The 20,949-nt window shown below is 43.9% G+C and overlaps 2 protein-coding genes across 3 annotated transcripts in view; one reads left to right on the top strand and one right to left on the bottom strand.

Moving 5' to 3' along the window:
* The window catches only part of LOC311150235 (RNA-binding motif, single-stranded-interacting protein 2-like), a 45,110-nt gene extending 36,800 nt beyond the window's left edge, over positions 1–8,310 (top strand). The window contains exons 5-13 of the mRNA XM_084187611.1: positions 942–1,099; positions 1,505–1,584; positions 1,766–1,875; positions 2,305–2,351; positions 2,454–2,547; positions 2,667–2,723; positions 2,960–3,070; positions 3,361–3,441; positions 4,880–8,310. Of these exons, the coding sequence (XP_084043737.1) occupies positions 942–1,099; positions 1,505–1,584; positions 1,766–1,875; positions 2,305–2,351; positions 2,454–2,547; positions 2,667–2,723; positions 2,960–3,070; positions 3,361–3,441; positions 4,880–4,957 (816 nt within the window). The 3' untranslated portion in view covers positions 4,958–8,310. The remainder of the gene's footprint in view (positions 1–941; positions 1,100–1,504; positions 1,585–1,765; positions 1,876–2,304; positions 2,352–2,453; positions 2,548–2,666; positions 2,724–2,959; positions 3,071–3,360; positions 3,442–4,879) is intronic.
* An 87-nt stretch (positions 8,311–8,397) lies between these two features.
* On the bottom strand, positions 8,398–20,900 carry LOC311150234 (sentrin-specific protease 1-like). 2 transcript variants are annotated; one of them, XM_084187609.1, is made up of 17 exons: positions 20,335–20,900; positions 19,734–19,789; positions 18,256–18,482; positions 17,899–17,983; positions 17,577–17,772; positions 17,238–17,376; positions 16,826–16,944; positions 16,292–16,551; positions 16,016–16,079; positions 15,870–15,908; positions 15,644–15,728; positions 15,218–15,361; positions 14,872–15,003; positions 14,481–14,684; positions 10,266–10,430; positions 10,054–10,149; positions 8,398–9,350 (listed from the first exon to the last, which is right to left on the bottom strand). In XM_084187609.1, the coding sequence occupies exons 1-17, from the start codon at positions 20,472–20,474 to the stop codon at positions 9,288–9,290; spliced, it is 2,214 nt and encodes a 737-aa protein (XP_084043735.1). In that variant the 5' UTR covers positions 20,475–20,900; the 3' UTR covers positions 8,398–9,287. The 2 variants fall into 2 exon arrangements, with proteins under 2 accessions (XP_084043735.1, XP_084043736.1); XM_084187610.1 differs by having other exon boundaries at positions 16,292–16,548; positions 20,335–20,892.
* Positions 20,901–20,949: the final 49 nt, after the last annotated feature.

Genomic DNA, 20,949 nt, shown 5'->3' with positions numbered 1-20,949 from the left:
ACAGCCTCACAACTGCAGACTACGTGTAACCACGCCAGCCCAGGACCTCCTCATCCGGCTTTTTCACCTGCGGGATGGTCTGCCATAGCTGATTAAACTGTGTCAGAAACCGTCTCAGGGAAGCTCTTCTGCGTCCTCGTCGTCCTCACCAGGGTCTTGACCTGACTGCAGTTCGGCGTCTTAACCGACTTCAGTGGGCAAATGCTCACCTCCGATGGCCACTGGCACGCTGGATAAGTGTGCTCTTCACTGATTAATACTGGTTTAAACTGTAACAGGCCGATGGCAGACAGCGTGTATGGCGTCGTGTGGGTGAGCGGTTTGCTGATGTCAACGTTGTAAACAGAGTGCCCCATAGTGGTGGTGGGGTTATGGTATGGGCAGGCATAAATTACGAAAGACGAAAACAATTACATTTTATCGATGGCAATTTGAATGCACAGAGATACCGTGACGAGATCCTGAGGCCCATTGTCGTGCCATTCATCCCCCGCCATCACCTCATGTTTCAGCATGGTAATGCACGGCCCCCATGTCGCAAGGATCTGTGCACACGCTCGTCGGATGTGGCAGGATTTGTAATCTATCACGGATTACAAAGGGAAATCCAGCCGCAAGCCGCCCAGTGACGCGAGCCTACCAGATGAGCTAAATGCCTTCGATGCTCGCTTCGAGGCTAGTGTCATGACTACACGTGAGGATCCAATGGCTCAGACTAGGTGCAATGAATAAACTCCAACCAGAGCCCTTTTCCACCCGCAGAGGGGAGGAGGTAACTGGTGTGGGGGTTTTGACCGTTAACACTCGGTCGTAAATTAGGCAGGAGGTGAAAGTGTGTCTATGTACATCTCCAACCTGCTTGTGTCTATGGACGAGCAAATTTAACCCTGTATTTCTCTCTCCCCCCTCCCTCTCTTCCTCCCTCCCCCTCCCCCCCAAAGCAACAGGAGCAGGACCCCACTAACCTGTACATCTCCAACCTGCCTGTGTCTATGGACGAGCAGGAGCTGGAGAATATACTGAAGCCCTTCAGTCAGGTCATTTCTACACGCATCCTCAGAGACGCCAACGGCACCAGCAGAGGAGTGGGCTTCGCCAGGTAACCAACTTTTACACCTCTGAAATAAAGTATGTAAGAGAAGCAAAAATGGACTCCTGCATACTGTATCATGTATACCTCCATATTTAAACATTTATTGACAAATTCAATGTTATGGTCATATATACCTTGGCTTTGTCAAGGCATGGCTGGCTTGCCAGGGTCACATTCAATTGCCAAATGTTGTTGAACGTTGCAGATAGAAATGCCATGAGTAGAGCTGATGTGATTACTAATTCTACATGTCAGGGAAGCATGTCTCTTCTACATAGCCTATTTCTATCTGAACATTCCAAAACATTGCGTCGCACTAAACGCGCCCCCTGGTGAACTCAACTGTCTACTGAGCCCTCTGCTGGTTACTGGGGTTAGTACATCATCCTGTAAATCATTCTTTATTTGCAGGATGGAGTCAACAGAGAAATGTGAGACTATCATTCAACATTTCAATGGCAAATATATCAAGAGTCCACCTGGAGTACCAGGTGATTCATCTTTATCCCATCATGTTTTCAATTTCTTGGGGGGAAAGGGTCAGGAGCAACAGAAAGGCGCCCATCTTCCACAGTGTCTTGATTCACTGTCATATTTTAATGTACAATACACAGATTATACCCCTTCAGTGCTCCACAGTCACTCAACCCTCTTCTTCTCCTCTCCTCCCAGTGCCCTCGGAACCCCTGTTATGTAAGTTTGCAGATGGAGGACAGAAGAAGAGACAGAGCCAGGGAAAGTACCTGCAGAATGGCCGTCCCTGGACAACAGATGGGGAAACGGTGAGTTCTCATTCAGACAGTAAACAGTCTGCCATCTTCCCTGTAGTCTTTCTTGTCTTTGCAAATGTTGTCACTTCAACAAGGCTATTCAGGTACTTTCAACTGTATTAAGTACAGTAACATTAAAGTAACTGTCCGACGTTGCTTCATCTTCTACAAGGAAACAGCAAGCATTTTTGAAACGGTCTGTTTGAGATACAAGTTTGAAGTGTTTTTGTCTACAGTTTATGCTTTGGCCACAAATACGAGTATAGGATGAGTCAACAACATCATTTGGGTATGCGGTAACAGAACATGTACTTTTAAAAGTGAGATTGAACAGTTACTTTAAAGCTCAAATGGGAGTTGTCTTTCTGGTTAGATATTTCTCAGTCAAATGCATGTAATACTGTATGTATACTGCACGTATCTGAATGTGTTTGACCACAGGGAGGAATGACACTGACATATGACCACACCACAGCCTTACAGAATGGGTGAGCAGATACTCCACCAAACCTCACTGAGATAATCCTAGACATATGTGTACAGTATGTGTTGGATACTGATGGCTGTCTTCTCTCTCTCTCGGTCTCCAGGTTCTACTCATCCCCCTACAGTATGGCCCCTAACAGAATGATCGCTCAGACCTCCCTCTCCCCCTACATGCACTCTCCTGTTAATACCTACCAGGTCAGTCTGTTGTATTTCTGTGGATATATTACTGTGTCCAGAGGATTTATTTCTTATTCTGAAAATCTGCAGAAAGCATACATCTTATGTTGTTTGTCTATCTTTCCTCCCTGCTGCAGATCCACGGTCCACAGTCATGGATGCATCATCATCAGCAGTACCTCATGCAGCCCTCAGTGAGTTTTACCCACCGCTACTGTTACTGCCTATTAGTGAATCAGTGAGATCTGCCTTGTCTCTCTCTTTTTGTGTTCGAGAGAGACACCTGCTAAGCATTAACATAGACACTCTGTGTGATGTTTGCACTCAACGTTTCAGCTGTGTGACAAACAATTGTGTGTGTATGCGCATATATGCATAAGTGCATTTTTGTTTGTCTATGTGTATGTTAACTCTGTGTGTGTGTCCGTAGGGCCAAGTCCTGACGCCGGGCATGGACCACACCATGTCCATCCAGCCAACCTCTATGATGGGGCCTCTCACACAGCAGCTCAGCCACCTCTCTATGGGCAGCAGTGGCACGGTCAGTCCTCACAGCACACTACTGTATAGACATACAGTAGATACTTTGGACATAATCTTTATTTTTTATCCAGTCGGATAAACACTCCAAACAGCCTACCGAACCGCTTGGAGGCGTCCGCCTGGTCCTAAAGCTCACCGTTACCTCGTTTTGTATCACATTCCAATGATAAAACTGGGGGCGGGACAAAAATGCAATTTCAGAATGTGGGGGGGACATGTCCCACCATCCCCAGTGAAAGTTGCGCCCCTGATGATTACGTTCTAATAGTTTTCTCCTCTCTATTTTAGTATATGCCTGCAAACACATCTATGCAAGGGACCTACATCCCCCAGTACACCCAAGTGCCTCAGACCACCGTTTCAGTTGAGGTAAGAAACGTCCTACTATAATTTACTTTACTGACTTTATTATCCCAGTGGGGTAAATATGTTGCAGTATCAAATCAAATCAAATCAAATCAAATCAAATCAAATCAAATTTTATTGGTCACATGCGCCGAATACAACAGGTGCAGACATTACAGTGAAATGCTTACTTACAGCCCTTAACCAACAGTGCATTTATTTTAAACAAAAAAGTAAGAATAAAACAACAACAAAAAAGTGTTGAGAAAAAAAAAGAGCAGAAGTAAAAAATAAAGTGACAGTAGGGAGGCTATATATACAATAGAATAAAGTGACAGTAGGGAGGCTATATATACAGGGGGGTACCGTTGCATAGTCAATGTGCGGGGGCACCGGCTAGTTGAGGTAATATGTACATGTGGGTAGAGTTAAAGTGACTATGCATAAATACTTAACAGAGTAGCAGCAGCGTAAAAAGGATGGGGTGGGGGGGCAGTGCAAATAGTCCGGGTAGCCATGATTAGCTGTTCAGGAGTCTTATGGCTTGGGGGTAGAAGCTGTTGAGAAGTCTTTTGGACCTAGACTTGGCACTCCGGTACCGCTTGCCGTGCGGTAGCAGAGAGAACAGTCTATGACTAGGGTGACTGGAGTCTTTGACAATTTTGAGGGCCTTCCTCTGACACCGCCTGGTATAGAGGTCCTGGATGGCAGGGAGCTTTGCCCCAGTGATGTACTGGGCCGTACGCACTACCCTCTGTAGTGCCTTGCGGTCAGAGGCCAAGCAGTTGCCATACCAGGCGGTGATGCAACCAGTCAGGATGCTCTCGATGGTGCAGCTGTAGAATTTTTTGAGGATCTGAGGACCCATGCCAAATCTTTTTAGTCTCCTGAGGGGGAATAGGCTTTGTCGTGCCCTCTTCACGACTGTCTTGGTGTGTTTGGACCATGATAGTTCGTTGGTGATGTGGACACCAAGGAACTTGAAGCTCTCAACCTGTTCCACTACAGCCCCGTCGATGAGAATGGGGGCGTGCTCAGTCCTCTTTTTTTTCCTGTAGTCCACAATCATCTCCTTTGTCTTGGTCACGTTGAGGGAGAGGTTGTTGTCCTGGCACCACACGGCCAGATCTCTGACCTCCTCCCTATAGGCTGTCTCATCGTTGTCGGTGATCAGGCCTACCACTGTTGTGTCGTCGGCAAACTTAATGATGGTGTTGGAGTCGTGCCTGGCCATGCAGTCATGGGTGAACAGAGAGTACAGGAGGGGACTGAGCACGCACCCCTGAGGGGCCCCCGTGTTGAGGATCAGTGTGGCAGATGTGTTGTTACCTACCCTTACATGTACACGTTTATGTACATGTACACATGTACACGTTTAAAACTATAATGTTGTGGTATGAAACAACTGGTCACTTTACTGATGATTGGTTGATTGATGAATACCTCTTCAATATGTTAACAGGAAAGTGCCATCCAACAACAGGTTTCCCTGGAGACTCCCACAGAACACACAGGTTACTCCTATCAGCATAGCAAGTGAAGAGGAGGGACAGGTGGGTTACACTAGTCTATTTCCTGGCCACCTGTGGTCCGTACAGCTCAGCTCAGCTCAGCTCAGTGACTAGTGGCTCTGGACAGAAGCACCAGACAGTCACACTAAAGAGAAAAGGATATTTAAAAATCAGAGGTTACAGGAAACTCTTGAATAGAGATGAATGGATACTGTGAAAACGAACAGAACTTGGAGCATCTATTTTGACCACAGAACATGACTCTATAGTCGAAGAAAGAGAAAAAAACACACACACATTATTTTTTGTGCACGTATTAACAAATTATTTTCCTAACTATTCTGGTGAGCCAGAATGAAATCAGGAACATAAAGTCGATTAGTTGTACTTTTTTGTAAAATATGCTGATTTAGTTTTTCATTTTATCATCTGTTATTTGTAAGCTTTTCACCTGAATTATTTTGTGTTGATTCAAAAATAATTGTTTTCTTCACTTCACACTGCTTGTTGTTTTTGGTAAATGTTTGAAGAAAGAAGGCTGAAAAACTGCTTAAGTTACTTAGATCATAGATGTGTGCCATATCTGGTGCTATCAACTCAGAGCAGTTTTTTAGCACTTGGTCCCTAGTTGAAATTCTCACAATAATTCTCACAATCTAAATAGATATTTAGAAATAAAGCTTAAGACAATCAAACATTTAACTGATTATTTCCAGATTCTGGCCAATTATAATACAATTATATAGGGAAAATACAAAATATATGCATGATTAAATTTGACATGAAATACATTTAGTTGCTGGTTATATTTGGGGAATTTAATCCTATATTGCTCCAATGCTAACCAACAACATAAATAAGTCTTTACATTTGGTTTTAGTGGGTTAAGCTGCTACCCTTTAAACAGACCCAAAGTTGTTCTTAGGAGTTCATATTGTTGAGTGTTGCGCTATTAGTTTAAACAAGTAAATGAGAGATCCAAAACATATGGCCAGTAGCCTAATGAGATGCTTCGCTACTTCCTCTCTGTCTGTTCGTTGATTCCTCTGTTATTGTTGATTTGTTTTTGTTTTGATTCCAAGTGACTGTTTTTTTTAATTTAAAGAACGTTTGTGAGATGTTTTATTTGATTTAATACGTTTCAGATTGATCCATTTGAATTTTGGTAGTGTGCATTGAGTAGTAAAAAAAAAAAAAAGATTTGTTGGCTTTTTCTTTTGAAATAATGTCTGTCATTTGAGTTTTATTTTTTTCTCATTCTGTTTTAATTTTCAATCACATGGTAAATGCTCTAAATGTTTGAGAGATTTCAAATCAGTCTGTGTCATCAGTTTTGGCACGTTCACCGTTTAATGAGGTGTGCTCACTGCTCATCAATCCAAGATAATTATGGGCTCTATTCAATCCCAATTGAAATGTAAAGGCAACGTTCCCGCATTGGCGGAGACCGCATTCACGGTAAACGGCTCAATTGGAAATGACCTTTACATTTATATTGCACAATCTGTAACGCTTCAGCTTTACAGATTGAATAGAGCCCTAAGTGTAACACCTCTTAGAAATGATTTCAGAAATGTGTCCCACGTGGTAGAGTAGTCATTAAGTCAGTCAGTGGTTAGGGAATGCAGTGTGAAAAGTAATATTACCTCCTACGCAACTAGAGCAATGTAAAGTCAGCTGAGGGTTAGTGTGCAAGGTGCTGAGATGTTTTATAAGGTCATACCTTCTATGGTTCTCAAGGCTATCCTCACAGTCACAGCAGGTACTGTGTCCATATCCTCACTCTTCTGTCCAACGTTCACAAACCAGGCCTAAATCCCAGGTCAAACATCTAATCAGACTGTTTTGTTTCTTAAAATGGCCAGTGATCTATGCAATTAATTTATTGGCCACAATAATGCAATACTTACACTGTAGATGAATATGAGAAGTTTTTATTTTTCAGGTGACAATAGGCTGTTTGTCAAGTGACTTTTGAAACTTACCATTCTGCTATTGGTGGCTTTCATTTTAGTTCATCCAAAACGTTTAGTTGTAAGATTATACGCCTCGTTGTTCATCTAATGACAGTGAGATGGCTGCATAGAAGGGAATATCTGTATATGATCTACAGACAATCAGTAACATTTGAACTATCTACTAACCCTAACCTTGATAGTATGACCATCTGTTGAACATCTACAGATGGACTATCCAAATAAAGCATTACCATGTTTTCATGAGGTTGGAGAAAATCAGAAAGAAAATCACTCAGCTATCTTGCTAAAGGCCTCACACCATCTCCTAACAATAGGATACTGACTACCTGTTGTCCATCCAGATGCACAGTCCTTATTTTGTCAACCAAAATATTGGTTATTGATTTTTTGTTTGTTACCAAAGACATCATCCGGTAGGCATTTGGACATTTCTAAGTGATCAATGCTCGGTTTAGAATACATCTGTAGTTCTTTCTTTTTCCTTGATTTGTGACTGTACATGAAAAGGTTTGTTGACACTATTAATAAGCTCTATGAATGGTCTCATGAATTAATTTGTGGTAGGAAGAATATTATCAGAAATGCCTTATAGATTTCATCAAGAGAGGATTTAAAGTGTGCTACACGCTAAATTGCTATCTGGAAACATTCATGCACTGTCTGCAAATGATAAACAAATTATTTTCTTGTAAGATTTACTCTCATGTAGTAGAATCAGTCTTAGGAAACCACAATTTAATGTTTGTTACATTGTCATATTTATTTTGAGGCCACAATCATTCCAGATGTGTTTAAATAAAAAAATGTCAGCCTTAGTTTGAAATGTCAGAATGCTCTCGCCCTTTTCCATAGTTCAGATAATCCTTTACATGAAGTCCACTTGAAACATCTTGCTGCTAATTTAGGATTTTAAAGGTTGCGTAGGAGTGGGCTCTACTGTTTGTCTTTCATTGTACAATGCAAACTAGAGGGAGAAAATATTAGTTGAAGCTCCGTCCAGCAATAAGTCATCCATGTCATGTAAAGTCAGTCAGACAGGTTAAAAAGCAACACATTTCATAGTCATTGGCGCACAGCCTTAACATTACTATTCCCTGGCTTTATCAAGTCCATTGTAAAGCAATCATGTACAATCTTATTCACTTTTGTCAATCATTAAATTTGTCCTTATGTGCCATACTAGCAGGTCTATGGCTGCGTTTACACAGGCAGCCCAATTCTGAGTTTATTCCACTAATTGGTCTTTCGCCAATAATTGGGCAAAATATCAGAATTGGGCTGCCTGTGTAAATGCAGCCTAAAATTCCCCTTTCTTGACAAACACAGCTTTTCAAAATGTTTCTTTGGTTTGATGTTTTTGAACTTTTTTTTTTGTATTATTAAAAGGAATCCTTTTATAAAAAATATATATTTTGTCCATGTGCCTTTTATTACCAAGAGTGTGTATGCTCATGTAATGTATACCTTTCCAAACATAAGAGATGCACATACACAATACTTGTGGAATTTATTTCTAAAAAGATTTTGTTCTAGATACAAAACAGATAATAAAAAGGTACAAAATGTATATTAAATACATTATCCAAGAAACTGTATACTCATCAGTATGTACACATGTCGAAAATAGCCAGAAAAAAATGCACCAGACAGTTTTTTGCTTTGCTTATTTAAACAAAATAGACTTTAAATTTCAGGCCACAATTTAGTCTTGGAATAACGGGTCTCTTGGTCAAGGAAGCATCACTGAAGCTTATCTGTTTTGGGGTCCAATTAACCAATGAAGATACTCGTGTCAGCTCAAGTACCACACAATAGCAATGTATGGCAACACACCACCTCCATATCTAGGCCTACCCATTTACAAATTATACTCTGAAGTTTGTTGCATATATTTTCTATTTAGCTAACAACAACTATCAAATGTGGGTGTCCAGATATAAATCAAAGAATGTCACCGCATCTCGAGCTCTGTTCTCACATTTAACCAGTTTATTTAAGCAGGTATGGGTGTTGGCCACAAACTATAAAAATAAGGTGTTAACAGTCATCACATCAGAACACCAAGCTTTCATTGAACTATACCTTTGAGTAGTTTACAAAAATATCGACAGTGACCAAATACAAGGAGTTGCATTGGATGGCCCAACTTCACTAGACAGGCGTTCTGACTGGAAAATTTCAGAGTATGATTTGTAAATGAGAACAACCCCAATTGAAAGAGAGACCCTTGCTTGCTAATACACAGGATGTTGTGGTTGCAATAAATGAATCCTCCTGCAATGGAACAGCCACAGCGTCATGGGCACCATCATCATTTCACACACTTCCACGCCCTTGACCAAACAGTAGCTACCTGTTCAGAAATCTCTTCCCGATTTCATCACAACAGTTTCCGATTCAATATCTCCCAGACCATCCGTCTCCTGAAGTAGGGCATGTGTTTCTGTCAATTGGAAGGAAGGGAAATACTGAGTTAGTTACTCATAGGCTCAATCCCAATGCCTCCCACCCCACTCCCTTAGCCCTACCCCTCCGTTTTGAGCGATCCCCATCGAGTCGTAGTGGTATCCCAAGTCAACTTTGAGCGAGGCGTAGTGCCTTTTCAGCCCTCTAGTCGTCCCTCCAAACGAAGTGAATCGAGATGCAGACTTTCTATCGAGTGTTTCACAAAACTCCCATGATGCTCTGCCACCCAACCCAAACATCCCGGAAATCGGTCTTCTCACAAAAACAGTTTGCCCTACAAATGAATATGACCCCTCTATGGAAAGAGAAGACTCTCACGAACACAATGGTGTTCTCCGATGGTGTTCTCCCCACACGGGACTCGTATAAGGTAACCCATACAAATTAAATGGAAGTATGGAGGTAGTTTTGTGCCAACAAATACACACATATTTCCGGAGCTTTCTTATATCTCCTAGCTAAACGATCCATGGTATGACCATCTTAAAACAATTCCATATGTTAGCTTAGTAGAACCCTCCCAATCAGCTTAGACTTTAGAGGTTATTAATGAACTTGTAGAGGTAGAAATCAGAATCACAAATGGATGAGCTGGGCTTTGCACACCTCAAACAGTATTAAACACTGGCCTCCAATACTGGCCTCTCTCCAACAGACACAGGGGCAGCTGAAGTACTTACTTGTGTGAATGTGATTGGCTTGTCTTTGGTGATGTACTCTGCATATTTGCATGTGAACATTCCACAGTCACTTCCATTCATCTGCTGAGGAATCTCCTGTTGGGAGAAATAGATTGAGATACATTTTTCAAAAGATGGCAACGTCAATCAGTGAAGTGTCAATGCATGTTGAGTTGACAGATCTCGGTTAGATATCATAGTGTAACACGTACGTTGCGTTTCTTGCTCTGCAGAGTCCATTCCGACGTATCCAGGCTCTTGCCCTTCTTGTCCTTGCTTTCCTGCTGCAGGTATTGCAGTAATATCCGGCAGGCTTCGTCATTTTTTCCTCCCATTGAATCAAAGTATGTGACACTCTTCTTACGGAGATCCACCACCTGAAAGGAAAAAGAAGAAAGAAAATAGTCAATATAAACATCACACTACAGATTCTGTCTAGTGTGATTACCACTATAGAGCCCATCTGAACCATGCTGTGCAGGCTTGAATATTTTATTTTCACATTGTCCTTTCCAGCATGGTTCCAGCAACCATCGTCTGTGGTTTCAACAGGCTTCCCATTGCGACGACCACGAAGATCCATCAGCCGTGCTTCTTGCTCGCTGTGCTTTAGCACCAATTCTAACTGCTCTCGGACTCACATATTGCTGTTCACTGGACCTTATGATCACTCAGCTGCACAGCTGATGCCTGCCGGACTGTTCCTTTACACGGTACCCTGTCCTGTTTATCTGTTTAGCCTCAGCCCAAACTTTCATCGTCATTACCAGTTGTGGTCTTAGTTCTCTCTAATAACACCTGTGATTGCTTTATGCCTCTCTCCCATGTCAATATGCCTTGCCTATTGCTGTTCCAGTTAGTTCTTATTATACAATTTCAATATAGAACCCCAAGTCATTCTCAAACTGCCTCAAATAGCTCCTTTGTTCCACCCCCCATACATGCGGAGACCGGCTCAATCGGTGCCTCCAGTGATGCTCTCTCTTTCATTGTTACCCAACGCTTAGGTTTACCTCCACTGTACTCATATCCTTCCATATCCTTGTCTGTACATAATGCCCTGAATCTTTTCTACAATGCCCGGAAATCTGCCCCCTTTATTCTCTGTACCCAATGCACTAGAAGACCAGTTCTTAAAGCCTTTAGCCGTATCCTTATTCTAGTCCTCCTCTGTTCCTCTGGTGATGTAGAGGCTAACCCAGGCCCTGCAGCCCCCAGTATCACTCCTACTCCCCAGGAGTTATCATTTGTTGACTTCTGTAACCGTAAAAGCCTTGGTTTTCTGCACGTTAACATCAGAAGCCTCCTTCCTAAGTTTGAGTTATTCACTGCGTTAGCACACTCTGCCAACCCTGATGTTCTAGCAGTGTCTGAATCCTGGCTTAGAAAGGCCACCAAAAATTCAGAAAGGTCCATCCCCAACTACAACATTTTCCGTCTAGATAGAACTGCCAAAGGGGGTGGAGTTGCAATCTACTGTAGAGATAGCCTGCAGAGCTCTATCATACTATCCAGGTCTGTGCCCAAACAGTTTGAGCTCCTACTTCTAAAAATCCACCTTTCCAGAAATAAGTCTCTCACTGTTGCCGATTGCTACAGACCCCCCTCAGCCCCCAGCTGTGCCCTGGACACCATATGTGAATTGATTGCCCCCCCATCTATCCTCAGAGTTCGTACTGCTTGGTGACCTAAACTGGGATATGCTTAACACCCCGGCCATCCTACTAGATGCCCCCAATCTCACACAAATTATCAAGGAACCTACCAGGTACAACCCTAAATCCGTAAACATGGGCACCCTCATAGATATCATCCTGACTAACTTACCCTCTAAATACACCTCCGTTGTCTTCAACCACTGCCTTATTGCCTGCGTCCGTAACGGGTTCGCGGTCAAACGACCACCCCTCATCACTGTCAAATGCTCCCTAAAACTTGCCTGGTTGTTCTTTAAAAGTGCTTTCCTCTCAATCTTAAATAAGCATGCCCCATTCAAAAAATGCAGAACTAAGAACAGATATAGCCCCTGGTTCTCCTCAGACTTGCCTGCCCTTGACCAGCACAAAAACATCCTGTGGCATACTGCATTAGCATCGAATAGCCCCCGCGACATGCAACTTTTCAGGGAAGTTAGGAACCAATATACACAAGAAGTTAGGAAAGCAAAGGCTAGCTTTTTCTTAACAGAAATTTGCATCCTGTAGCACTAACTCCAAAAAGTTTTGGGACACTGTAAAGTCCATGGAGAATAAGAGCACCTCCTCCCAGCTGCCCACTGCACTGAGGCTAGGAAACACTATCACCACCGATAAATCTACAATAATTGAGAATTTTGATTATTTTGATACGGCTGGCCATGCTTTCCATTTGGCTACCACTACCCCGGCCACCAGCTCTGCACCCTCCACTGCAACTTGCCCATGCCCACCCCGCTTCTCCTTCACACAAATTCAGACAGCTGATGTTCTGAAAAAGCTGCAAAATCTGGACCCCTACAAATCATCTGGGCTAGACAATCTGGACCCTTTCTTTCTAAAAATAGCTGCCGAAATTGTCGCAACCCCTATTACTAGCCTGTTCAACCTCTCTTTCGTAATGTCTGAGATCCCCAGAGATTGGAAAGCTGCCACGGTCATCCCCCTCTTCAAAGGGGGTGACACTCTAGATCCAAACTGATACAGACCAATATCCATCCTGCCCTGCCTTTCGAAAGCCAAGTTAACAAACAGATCACCGACCATTTCGAATCCCACCGTACCTTCTCCGCTATGCAATCTGGTTTCCGAGCTGGGTGCACCTCAGCCACGCTCAAGGTCCTAAACGATATTATAACCGCGATCGATAATAGACAGTACTGTGCAGCCGTCTTCATCGACCTGGCCAAGGCTTTCGACTCTGTCAACCACTGCATTCTTATTGGCACACTAAATAGCCTTGGTTTCTCAAATAACTGCCTCGCCTGGTTCACCAACTACTTCTCAGATAGAGTTCAATGTGTCAAATCGGAGGGCCTGTTGTCTGGACCTATGGCAGTCTCTATGGGGGTGCCACAGGGTTCAATTCTTGGGTCGACTCTTTTCTCTGTGTATATCAATGATGTCGCTCTTGCTGCTGGTGACTCTCAGATCCACCTCTACGCAGACAACACCATTTTGTATACATCTGGCCCTTCATTGGACACTGTTAACAAACCTCCAAACGAGCTTCAATGCCATACAACACTCCTTCCGTAGCCTCCAACTGCTCTTAAACGCTAGTAAAACTAAATGCATGCTCTTCAATCAAATGCTGCTGGCACCCGCCCACCCGACTAGAATCACTACTCTCGACGGGTCTGACCTAGAGTATGTGGACAACTACAAATACCAAGGTGTCTGGTTAAGACTGTAAACTCTCCTTCCAGAATTACATTAAGCATCTCCAATCCAAAGTGAAATCTAGAATCTGCTTCCTATTTTGCAACAAAGCCTCCTTCACTCATGCTGCAAAACATGCCCTTGTAAAACTGACTATCCTACCGATCCTTGACTTCGGCGATGTCATTTACAAAATAGCCTCCAACACTCTACTCAGCAAATTGGATGTAATCTATCACAGTGCCATCCGTTTTGTCACCAAAGCCCCATATACTACCCACCACTGTGACCTGTACGCTCTTGTTGGCTGGTCCTCACTACATATTCGTCGCCAAACCCACTGGCTCCAGGCCATCTATAAATCACTGCTAGGCAAATCTCCGCCTTATCTTAGCTCATTGGTCACCATAGCAACACCCACCCGTAGTATGCGCTCCAGCAGGTATATCTCACTGGTCATCCCCAAAGCCAACACCTCCTTTGGCCGCCATTCCTTCCAGTTCTCTGCTGTCAATGAATGGATGAACTGCAAAAATCTCTGAAGCTGGAGACTCTTATCTCCCTCACTAACTTCAAGCATCAGTTATCAGAGCAGCTTACCGATCACTGCACCTGTACACAGCCCATCTGTAATTAGCCCACCCAACTACCTCATCCCCATATTGTTATTTATTTTGCTCATTTGCACCCCAGTATCTCTATTTGCACATCTATCATTCCAGTGTTAATACTAATTGTAATTATTTTGCACTATGGCCTATTTATTGCCTTACCTCCATAACTTGCTACATTTGCACATATATTTTCTGTGGTATTTTTGACTTTATGTTTTGTTTTACCCCATATGTAACTCTGTGTTGTTGTTTTTAATCGCACTGCTTTGCTTTACCTTGGCCAGGTCGCAGTTGTAAATGAGAAATTGTTCTCAACTGGCTTATCTGGTTAAATAAAGGTGAAATTAAAATAAATAAATAAAAAAAACTATGGTGGATGCGTAACCAGGCCAGCCCACTGCACCCCCAGGTAGACAGGCAGCAGCAGTAAAGTACAATATATTGTATGTTAACTCACAGAGAGGCACCAGTGCACCCCCAGGTGGACGGGCACCAGTATGACATCCACTGAGAAGATGTCCATCTTTTTGGTCCAGCGGCGTACGGCAGAGTAGCCTGCACTGCGTAGCTTGGGGAAGAAGAAGGTGTTGAAGGTATGGACCGTCGGCAGGCCGGGATCCTTACCACGCTCCACCAGCAGGTTCATGTAGAAGTTGATCACCTGGAGAGGAAGGAGACAGCGGGTGAAGCAAAGAAAACAGCATAGATCCACTGATAAACCACTTCTGTATTAGTTATTCTCTTTCCTGTATAGGCTCAGACACAGAGAGAGAAGAAATGACTAGCAGTCTCCAAAAATAGTGGCATAAGATGACGACATAAACAGAAGCAGTGTGATGTGCTCTCACCTCGTCGTTGAGCCAGTTGAGGTGGCTGAGTGTCTGGAGGTCTTTGCGTGTGATGGTGAGTCTGAAGCCTTCACTCAGCACCTCGTCCTGGCTGCCTCCCCTCAGCGCCTGGCCCACCTCCCCCTCCATTTCCTGGACAGACACACACAAACATGGCGGCTCAGCTAAAGGCTGCATGCTATGTACCATCCTGATGCACACAGTGAGAAAATCCATTTCATTTATTCAAAACGTCTCAATGAACTCAATCAAATTATTACAATGCATTTGATTGGTAATGCGCTGGCTCACATTCGCAGTGATAAAATAAGCACAATACACATAACCAAAATACTGTGAATGGTACCTCAGTGAGCTCAGGGAACTCTGGTTTCTCCTCAGTGGGTTTGTGGTCCTCTATGAGGGGGGCCAGAGGAACCTCCTTCTCCAGGGGGACTCTAACATGCAGCTCCACGGACCTGTTGCCCAGCTGGCTGTCATCTGACAGACGCTGGACCAGACCACAGGACAGGAGGGTTAGACAGAGCACCATATCATTTTCTATTGAGTACAGGGTTAGTAGGACCACTATAGAGTTGAACGTTTATTTCAGTGGTCCTCACCATTTAAAAGAGCATCTCATTTCATACAGTTAATAAACTATAGCTTGAATAAAGCATAGAGGGAAAACGTTAACTTTTCCATTGACCGCGTCTGTGGTAAATGTGGGACTTGGTATAGACATGAGGGCTGACATCACACCAATGAGGACAGAGAAGGGGATTCTAACTACCTGTCTCAGCAGCTGAGCAGCTAGGGCCTCCTGTTCCTCTATCTGCCTCCGTCTCTCCCGGGAACGGGAGTCATACATGCTTGTCCTGGAAAACACAGACACACACATCGACTTGAGGAAAGGACTTCTATAATGAGCTAGAGGTGGATTTAAATTGTATTTAGTATGCACAGGCACATGACGAGAAAATGTACCAATCATGAATGTTACAAATTAGGGGACTTACAATTCCTTGATCCAGAGTTCAGCTTGGAAGCATGGCACACTGGAGAGAGACACAGAGAGAGCGAGACAGAGAAACCAGGTTAGATGGGGAATACAAAGTACATAACACCCACAATTTAACAAAAACAAACTATTCAAAACACTTACCTTGAACTGCATGGCTTTTTGCCCTTCTGCTCTTTCACAATGATTACGGAGTCCCCATCATGTGCTGCAGAACAAGACATGGTCAAAATTAGCACACGAGACAAACACGTAGACTTTTATGGAAACAACACATAAAACTATTTTTGCACTACAGCTCTATCATGTCCTGTCTCTGTATACTGCTGATGGTGGTGGTGATACATCCATTTCCCTCCTTGTGGTCAATAAACTACTAGATCAACTCTGATGAAGTGGAAATGTGCTAAGAAGTTTCACCTGATGATTGTGTGTCCTGAGAAGAGGTGTCATGTAGGGTAGCTGGAGAGGGGGCAGACTGTAGTGTCCCTGGTCCCCTGGGGCTGAGGTCTGAGTCAGGGCCCCAGGTGTGGTTCCCTGCCCCACTGGAGGAGCCCTCCCCTGGGCTGGGGACGTTGCTGCAGCCCTGGCTGGACTCTGGACGGGGGCTTGGGGGTTCACTGGGGCCCTCTGAGGCATCTCCAGCCCCTGAAGGGGATGAACACTGGAGCAGACGCCTGCTGAGTGAGTGAATGAGTGAGAGAGAGACAGGTCAGAACAAAGGAAAAAGGGGAGGGGGCTATTAGAAAGGAGCACCAGTACACCAAATGGCCAAGATGTAGGACTATGAAACCCAGGGAGAAGTACAAAAAGGTAGATTTCCTGATGAAATTGTGTGTGGTTGCATCAACGTGCGAGTACAGGTCATTGAGCACGACTGAATTGTCAGTCATCCTCAATGACTTGAGGAGAGTGAGAGGACTGTAGCATTAGCTTTGTGGTTGTTATACTCACAAGTCTCTGTGTGAGCGCGGAAAGCCATGGGAGCTGCCGTTGTGGAACGACAAGGACTGTCCACCTGAGACCATGGCCAGCAGCTGTCTGTACACCACCTTCTCCTCCTCACAGACAGACTAGAGCAACACAGAGAGGACCCAACCTTCTATATTATAAATAAGGATTGGATGTGGAGCAGATGCAACAAAACAAAAATTGTGGCGTTTGACATTCTCCAGGTATATTCTGGACTACATGTATCTATCAAGGTATATATCAACTTACAATGCAGAAGAATAGTCATATGACTATTCTTCTGCATTGTTAGTCGATATAACTATCTATCTATTTGAAAACAGCCCAATAGCAAAAGTTCAGCAAACGGTGCAGCAAGTGGGAGCCATAAAAATGCTGGTAGGTGGTATCTGACCTCTTGTGCGGTGCAGTGAGCCCTGGCTCTAAGGAGGCGGTTGGAAGGGCTGCCGTGTGAAGGACTCTGCACTACGCGGATGGGGAAGGTCTTCTCATACATGCTGGTGAAGGAGCTACATCCTGCTGAGGTAAACTGGCTACAGACAGAGAGAATGAAATTATTACAGCAAACATGTTATTCATATTATTGTGAATGGGGCACTATCAGGCACGGAAAATAATGCACTTTCAAGCACTCTGAAATTCAAGCAAGGTTTTCAATGCTTGATTAATAGCAGAATTACTTTTTTCCTCAGTGAGAAAGGTAGGCCTATATCTATTGACAATATGAGCATACCTTGTTGATGCAGGTGTTCTGAGGTGGCTCCTGCCCAGGCGGGTAGAGGGACATGGCTTAGGGGTACTGCTGGAGGAATGAGGCAGACTGACAGAGTGCCCATTAGTTTTGGGCGCATCACGATGTGTGAGAGCCATGCACACTTGGCGTCTGCAAACCTTCGATCCTATCATCGTCTTCTCAATTCTAGAGGACTCTGCAGTGAACAAAGGAGGAAGAAGAGTGTAGATCAAACAACTGTTCCATTTCCATAGCAACATTAGTGACATTTCGAGCCAGCAGCAGGAATGGTTTCATAGACATTCTTAGAATAGAGTCTTGCCTGATTTAGAGGTTTTCCATTCCAGAGTTGTCGAGGGAGCAACAAACAACCCGTCCAGGGGATCAGAGCACCTCACCTCAAGGACCTGAAAACAATACCATAAAAACTAATTACATTATTGTTCAATATGAATATAACAGAGTGCTGGCCTGTAATAAACTGGAGTAATGAATATGTATAAATCTACTACTAGATCTGGGCCCATATTCAAAAACTGTCTCAAAAGTGCTGATCTAGGATCAAGTCCCCCTTCTTATTCATTATGATTTAAAACTCAAAAACGTATCCAAGATCAGCACTAATACACAGAAACACTGTGAATTAAGGGCCCTGAAACATCATATAGAGATCCAATACCTCAGTCTCTTCCCAGAAAGTTGAGGGATGAGGTGCAGAAGTTGAGGGTTCCGGTTGGGACTCTCTTGCTGGCTCTTCATGAGAGTGTTCTTCCGGAGGGGGGTCTGGGGAAGCGGGCAGTATGTTCCTCAAGGTAGGAGTCACACTATTCCGTACCCAGGAAGCCACGTTGGAGCTATGGCTCTTCACCCCTTCAGCCGCAGTCTTCACTGTGTCAATGAGGACCTCTGTTGTCATATCCACAAACACACCATATCAGGTCAGATAGGGAGCCATGGACTGTTTATCAAACACTGTATACACTGTTGTGCCGGGAACATGTTAGACACCACAAGATACACTACATGACCAAAAGTATGTGGACACCTGCTCGTCGAACATCTCATTCCAGAATCATGGGCATTAATATGGAGTTGGTCCCCCCTTTGCTGCTATAACAGCCTCCACTCTTATGGGAATTGTTTCCACGAGATGTCGGAACATTGCTGCGGGGACTTGCTTCCATTCAGCCACAAGAGCATTAGTGAGATCGGGCACTGATGTTGGGTGAGTAGGCCTGGCTAAAAGTCGGAGTTCCAATTCATCCCAAAGGTGTTCGATGGGGTTCAGGTCAGGGCTCTACAGGCCTGTCAAGTTCTTCCACACCAATCTCGACAAACCATTTCTGTATGGACCTCACATCGTCTAGAATGTCATTGTATGCTATAGCATTAAGATTTCCCTTCACTGGAACTAAGGGGCCTAGAACCATGAAAAACAGCCCCAGACCATTATTCCTCCTCCATACTTTACAGTTGGCACTATGCATTGGGGCAGATAGCGTTCTCCTGGCATCCACCAAACCCAGATTTGTCAGTCGGACTGCCAGATGGTGAAGCGTGATTCATCACTCCAGAGAACGTGTTTCCACTGCTCCAGAGTCCAATGGCAGTGAACTTTACACCACTCCAGCTGACGCTTGGCATTGCGCATGGTGATCTTAGGCTTGTGTGCGGCTGCTCCGCCATGGAAACCCATTTCATGAAGCTCCCGAGGAACAGTTCTTGTGCAGATGTTGCTTCCAGAGGCAGTTTGGAACTCTGTAGTTTGTGTTGCAACCGAGGACTGACAATTTTTACGCGCTTCAGCACTCGGCAGTCCCATTCTGTGAGCTTGTGTGGCCTACCACTTCGCGGCGGAGCCGGTTGCTGCTTCACAATAACAGCACTTACAGTTGACCGGGGCAGCTCTACCAGGGCAGAAATTTGACGAACTGACTTGTTGGAAAGGTGGCATCCTATGATGGTGCCACATTGAAAGTCACTGAGCTCTTCTACTGCCAAGGTTTGTCTATGGAGATTGCATGGCTGAGTGCTCGATTTGATACACCTGTCAGCAACAGGTGTGGCTGAAATAGCCTAATCCACTAATTTGAAGGGGTGTCCACATACTTTTGTATATATAGTGTATATGCACAGCCAAGATTGCAGTTAGTTTACCCATCCGAAATTTCTTCACTGCTAGCGCCTGGTCATTTTGGTCGCCATCCTCCAAACTATGAAAAAAGGGGGGAAACAATATCCAACATGAATATGTGCCAGAGAATCAGTGACAGTGTGGGCAGTCTTATATTTGTTTTTTGGCCGTGATAATTCTGGTAGAGCAAGCAAGCTAGCTACATTCACTTTAGTCAGTGACCTGTTCCACTCATAGGGGTTATATTCGGTCATGGGGGGGGGACTTGCGGAGTACGCACTTTGGTTGCTCAACCCCACTCCCAAATGTGCCATACAGTGTGCCATACCTCTAACGTTAGCTAGCTAGTAACTAACTGGCTGGTCTAAATTTCACCACCATCTCAAATAGACAAGTCCGCAAGTTTAGCTACAACTCACAAATAGTTGACAATTAGCTAATGTTAGCTAGGTCATCAAACAAACTGGGCATCCAGTGCCGCCACACCAGCTAGTAAACTAAGCTAAATTGGCTAGCTAACGTTAGCTTATTAGATGACTACCGTTAGTTAGCTAGCCAAATTAGAATACTACACAACAAATAGATTACATATAGCTAGCCAACATTAGCATAACCTTAACTTACCAGCCGATGGGTCTTTTTCTCCTTATCTGTCCCCCTTGTTGTACTCTGTGTGTGTCATTATCTTGTTGGTCGGGAGCTGGTACTCCATTGCGGAGATTAGCGAAGCCCGTTCCAATTAATTCGTAAAATTTATTGAACATGTTTAGAGAAGTTTAAAACCTCCCGCCCGCGAAAATGTGTATCGCTATGGTTGCTTCCAACCCGCCTGCCAGCGTAGCCAAAAGCACATAAAGCCACCCAACGTCATTCGGCCGGGGGAAGTAAATCGTAGCTAGTTAGCTAAACAACACTGCTAACCAGCTAGCTATCAAATTACCTTTCCCCTTCCCTTGAAATTAGCTAGCTTGTGGTTAGCTAAACTAGCTAGCTAACAATCCTGGTTATGTGGCTGTAGCGACTAGGATTTTAATCACTACTACCACATTCGACAATGCCATTTATCTTTCTTAAATAGCCAAGAAGTCTAAAGTAACTCAATGTAGTACTTTAAATAAAAAATAACTCGCTAAACGATAACCTCTAACCTCTCCCGCTTCTTCCTCATTCAAAACCACAACATGGTCGTCACTAGTTACCACAGCCACTAAGGCATAAACCTCGCCTATTTCTAAAATG

Source organism: Coregonus lavaretus (assembly GCF_964263955.1).
Source record: "Coregonus lavaretus genome assembly, chromosome: 22".
NCBI lineage: Eukaryota > Metazoa > Chordata > Actinopteri > Salmoniformes > Salmonidae > Coregonus > Coregonus lavaretus.
The sequence above is the reverse complement of the archived record's forward strand: the minus strand, read 5'-3'. Positions and strand labels throughout refer to the sequence as shown.